We start from the raw sequence: 5,595 nt of genomic DNA, 5'->3' as shown, positions 1-5,595 counted from the left end.
GTCTTTGATGAAACCAGATTGGCTTGGATGGATGATAAAAGGCATAACATCTTTCATTCTATTAGCAAGGATCTTGGCAATAATCTTATAGAATGTGTTGCAAAGGGATATAGGTCTGTAATCCATAATATCCTGGGCATGAGGTCTTTTAGGAATAAGGGCAATAGCTGTAGCTTTAGCTTGCTTTGGCATAGATCCAGTAGAGAAGAAAGACAACACTGCCTCACAGAGTTGTCTACCAATAATATTCCAAGTAGATTTGTAAAATTCGAACGTATAACCATCCGGGCTAGGAGCCGAGCAAGCAGGGGAAGAGAAGACAACAATCTTAATTTCATCCACATTGACCGGAGCAACCAAAAGAGGAATAAAGCTGGGAGGGAGTTGCTGATGAATGGGAGTAGCCCAGCTAGAGGAGTTAAGAGGGGGCACAGTGTTAAAAAGCTTATGAAAGTGATTAACAATGGCTTTGTTAATATCAGCAGGATTGGAGAAAGTCCCCTCATCAGTGGTAATGCATTTGATCTGATTTGAATTTTGTCTAACATTGATCCTGGAATATAAAAACTTCAAATCATCCTCCCCATTCGAAAGCCATTTTGCTTTTGCCCTTTGTATAATCCATGAGGACCAGTCAGAATTTTTAACCGCAAGCTTGTGGTTAATGTCTTTAAGAGCCAAATTGAGATCAGGATCAAGAGGATTAGCCTGAATTTGACATAGAAAAGAGTTTTGCGAGGCAGTAAGATCAGAAATATCATGGTGAAGGGTATTGGAAGAAACCTAATTCTTGGATTTGATACTGATCTTGAGAGTCTTAAGCTTTTGGAAAAAAGCATAAATCGGACTGCTATGGAATCTTTAAGAAAAAACCTAGATAAGAGTATCCCAAAACTCAAAGTTAGACAACCAATAGTTCTTAAATAAAAACCGATGATTCTTGTGTTTGCTTAGATCAATTTGCAAAATGATAGGGGAATGATCCGAAATCTGAGGGTTATCCACAATATAGAATGAGGAAGGAAAATTTCCAAGCCAGCAGTCATTAACCAACATCCTATCAGGCTTAATGTGAATCGGATTACGGTCCTTTGGTTAAACCAAGTAAAATAATGGCCTATAGAGGAAAGATCATGAACAGCAATATTAAAAATCAAATTGTTAAAGTCAAACACTTTGCAATTCGGGAGTATAGAGCCACCAGCTTTCTCATTAGAAGATCTGCAGCAGTTAAAGTCCCCGAGAATAATCCAGGGGGTAGAAATATCAAAGGCAATATCAGTAAGGTCCTTCCAAAGCATGAGCCTTTCTTCCAAAGAACTCGAAGCATAAACAACAGAAACACGGTAAACTTCCGCAGCGTCAAAAAAAATCGAACCATGAATTAACTGACTCGAAGTAAAAGCAGGTTTGAAACTCATAGTAGATGAATTCCATTTAATCCATATACGACCGGGAGAAGCTAATTCAAAATTATCAGAAGAGCCTTCAGTAGGAAAAACTGAATGTGTAGAATTGAACCAGAGGTTTTCATGGGAGGGAGGGGTGATTCTAGTTTCCAGAAGGAAAAGTAAGTCTAGGTTATAGTTTTAAACTAAATTTTTACAACAGAAAACTTAGTCAGGGCTGTTGAACCCACGGGTGTTCCAGGACGCCAAGTGGGGGAACCTGGTCATTGGGGTTTTGAGTTGGGGGTGGTGGCCTTTTTGGCCGATTTGGCTCTTGTCGACTTGGCAGTAGAATTGATAGCCACATTTTGAGGATTAGGTTGGCTGTTGCTGGAAGCATTGGTTTTTTTGGTTGAATATGGTGGTTTATCCGGTTGTTCGTGGTGAGTGGAAGAAGAAGAAGGTTGGGAGTCTGACTGGACGGAGGAGGACTCTGGTAAAGGGTTTTGGTCAATAAGTGCATCAAATTTGTTTTTTGTTGGGACAGGTGGAGAAGAATGCACAGTGGGGGAGGGGTTAATAATGGTGGTAGGTGAGGGTGGAATAAAGTCCTCCGAAGGGGAGTTAAGGTTAGGTAAAAGAGTGGCTATTTCAACAGCCTTAGCTGTAGGAGGGTCTGTTGAAAGAGAGGTAGAAGGTAGAGGAGGTTGAGACTGAAAGGTAGTAGAGCTGGGGGGTTTAGGAATGTTCAGTCTCGGAGGTAGCTTCCTGGGTTTGCGGCTGGTGCTTCTGCCACGGTTTTGAGAGGTCTCGGTAGGTTGAGGAGAAGGGTTTTTAGGACAAGCATTGGGGGGATGCATGATGGAGTTACAAAAGGAACAATGAGAAGGCTTCCAGTCGTAGAGCACAGTTAGTGGAAAGGTTTTGTCATCCACGGTGCAGTATATCACATCCGGCAAAGGCGAAGAACTACTCACCTGAACACACACCCGGGCAAAGGTAAGTCTCGTTTTGGCCGCTGTGAGCGCGTCAACAGCAAGCGGGATACCGACACAGCTCGCAATCTTGGAGATGCCCTCCGGCGTCCAGCAAGAGAGCGGAAAATTTTTTATTTTGATCCAAAGAGGGATCGAAGGAAACTCCTCGCGAACAGGGATGAAGTCCGGAGTCCACTTCTGCAGGATGAAGGGTTTTCCAAAAAAAACCATGGGCCACCCGACCATGCCATGTCAAAGTCTTCACGGTTGTTGAACTTGAGAAGAAAGAAGCCATCATCTAGGGTAAGCAAAGAGAGGGATCCTTTCAAGTTCCAGGCTTTTTTGATTGTGGTGAGCAAAGCTTCATAGTACGGACATCTACCAATGGAGTAGCCGACCATGGAGAGGGACCATTTGGGAGCTCCGGCGTTGAACTGTGTGAAGGTGAAATTAGCAGTAGCATTCTCAGTGGGGAAGTGAGTGATCGAGGAGGTAAAGTCGTTTGAAACAAGCGGTTGGGTGGCAATAAGGCTCTTCCAGTCTCTAAGAAGGAGAGTAGAAGAGGAGGAGGGAGTGTTATGCGGAGGATGGAGGAGAGAGGACATCCCAGGGGAGTTCATCCCCGTGGGGAAGACGGTGGCGGCCAAAGAAACTCAAAGGAAGCAAAACCCTAGCAGAGCCCTAATTTAACCCCGAGGATCGCCCTTGCTCAAAAATCATATTTGTTGCCTGTTGCAATTTTAAAATCCACACGTATTTCGAGAAATTTCAAATCCCGCTATGCCACTGTAAGAAATGTTAACAACCTAACACTTATTCTCCCTCTAGCAAACCCAACAAACTACTTAAATCTCAATACCCTCTATCTTTGCAGTAATAAAAGGCCGTGAATTTATTTTTCAAGGATCGCGTGTGTTGGAAGGCGAATTGGACTGCGTTAGAGGCTCGACGAGCAGCTTGAACTCGTTTACGGTGGAACGAGTCGAGCTTGTGCTCGATTTTTTAGCTCGACTTGAGTTCTAGCTTGAGCTCAAGCTTGATATTTGATAGTTGAGCTCGACTCGAACACCCCTGACTCGAGCTCAACTCGACTGAGCTCGACTCATGTATCCCTAGAATCAGAGCACAATTTTTTAACATGTTTTTCAAAAAATATAATAAATATATTTCTCCAATTTTAAATATTATAGGATATATAAAGACAAAATTTCTTATTTAGCTCCCTTACTTATTTTGTCATGTATATTTAGAGGTGTCAATTTTTGACATGACCCGAACTCGACCGTGAAAAAATCCGGGTTAGGGTCAACCCGGACCCGAAACGGGTCGGGTTCGAGTTCAACAAATCAACCTGTTTTAAAAATCGGGACTGGTTCGGGTTGACCCAGGAACCCGAATATGACCCGGAAATGACACGAAAATTCATATTTGACTCGAAAACCCGAGATTGACCCGTTTTGACCCGATTTAGACCCGAAAATCGAAGATTAACCCTATTTATGACTCGAAAATTAGCAATTTTATGTCAACTTCGAGCATTCGTGTTAGGTCGGGTTGACCCGGACCCGAATCGAGTTGGGTTCAGGCCCGGAAATATGACCCGTTTTTAAAATTGAGTCAGGTTCGAGTTGACCCGAACAGTACCGAATTAATTCTGAATTCGACCTGTTGATCCGTACTGACACCCCTTTGTATATTGACATAGCTGCAACCAGGAAGAACTTGCCCTGCTCGTTCGAACTCCCCACGGAATAACTTCTTGCTCGTTCGGCTCAATCGGAGGTCATATCTTCATCTCGTCTGTTTTTTGAAAACCCTAGTTCTCGGTATCCGATGGCTTCCACGGTTTCGCCACCAATCCTCCCTGTCTCCACAAATCTTCCATCCGGCACGTCTCCACTACCGTCCACCGCTGTCGGCACTGGAGCCCCGATCTCCACGCCTGCATTTCGCCTCTTCCTCTCCCGTCTATCCAGTTCAATCCGCCGCTCTCTTGCAAATCGCCGTCCGTGGTACGAGCTTTACGATCGTTCCGCCTTTTCCCGACCCGAGTCCCTTACCGACGCCGCCTTTCGCGTCCGAAAGAACTACTCATATTTCCGCGTCAATTACCTTGCCTTCCTTGCATCTGTTCTCGTATTTTCCCTCCTTTCCCACCCCTTCTCCCTTCTCGTCCTCCTTTCCCTTCTTTCTTCCTGGTGCTTCTTCTACCTCTTTCGACCCTCAGATCCTCCTCTTGTTATCCTTGGCCGTACCTTCTCCGACCGCGAGACCTTATTCGCGCTCATAATTATCACTTTCTTGGCCATATTCCTAACCTCCGTTGGTTCGCTCCTCATCTCCGCTGTCATGGTGGGCGCCGCCATCATCTGTGTCCACGGCGCGTTCCGTGTTCCGGAGGATCTATTCCTCGATGATCAGGAACCCACTGCCTCCGCCTCCGGGTTCCTGTCTTTCATCGGTAACGCTGCCTCTTCAGCGGCTTCAGCTGGAACTGTTCGAGTATGATGTTGGTAGAAGATGGATCTATTGGTGGATTTTCAGATCTCGGCAAGGTTCGGTGGGATAGGTCATTCTTTGGATTATGATATTTTCACTCGTTTTTATATGTAAATGTGAGGTTTTCTGGAACTAGAGCTGGTTTGACTAATAGAATTTGCCTGTCTTGAAGCTTTGAGGTCGAAAAAGTGTCTTTCCTCTTATTTTGAATTTATTTGGATAGATGACTCCCATTGTTAATTTGTTGTGGTTCTGTTCTATGAATTTAGTTAGATCCAGGGAGCTATTCCTTCAACATTGTATGATCCATGAATTTGCAGTTTGTAGATCTCTTTTCTCTCTCTCTCTCTCTCTCTCTCTCTCTCTCTTTCCATTTTTTTCTTATTACTCATGCTCTTTCACGCATTTTTGGACGTGTTTCCGCCCAGCATAGCATCTAAAAATTTCGGAACTACGATTTTCACATGAATATCTCACAGTTCAACATTGATTTTTAATTTTTTTTAATCGAATTACACTTTGTAATTATCCACTTCCTTCTTGAGAAACCATAACCAAATCATGATAAAGAATAATCTAAAAGATTGATCTGATCTATATAATTCTTTATATATTCCTGACTTTTGTTGTACCTGTAAGGATAAATTAGTAATCTGCAATGTTTTAGCTCATAATATGTAATGAAAATGTCGTGATCATATTCCTATAGGCTCTGTCATTTTTGTGCTGGA

At 43.4% G+C, this 5,595-nt stretch overlaps 1 protein-coding gene across 1 annotated transcript; it reads left to right on the top strand.

Moving 5' to 3' along the window:
- Positions 1-4,078: 4,078 nt before the first annotated feature.
- LOC110093994 (PRA1 family protein B1-like) lies at positions 4,079-5,206 on the top strand. The gene has a single exon (XM_020819085.2). It carries the CDS (start codon positions 4,199-4,201, stop codon positions 4,871-4,873), a length of 675 nt encoding a protein of 224 aa, XP_020674744.1. The 5' UTR covers positions 4,079-4,198; the 3' UTR covers positions 4,874-5,206.
- Positions 5,207-5,595: the final 389 nt, after the last annotated feature.

This window comes from Dendrobium catenatum, unplaced genomic scaffold (genome assembly GCF_001605985.2).
Source record: "Dendrobium catenatum unplaced genomic scaffold, ASM160598v2 original_scaffold_250052, whole genome shotgun sequence".
Lineage (NCBI taxonomy): Eukaryota > Viridiplantae > Streptophyta > Magnoliopsida > Asparagales > Orchidaceae > Dendrobium > Dendrobium catenatum.
Note: the sequence above shows the minus strand (reverse complement) of the source record. Positions and strands in the feature narration are given on the sequence as shown.

Excerpts from the sequence above, each read along its gene's own strand:
- LOC110093994 (XM_020819085.2), top strand. The coding sequence starts at position 4,199 with ATGGCTTCCACGGTTTCGCCACCAATCCTCCCTGTCTCCACAAATCTT.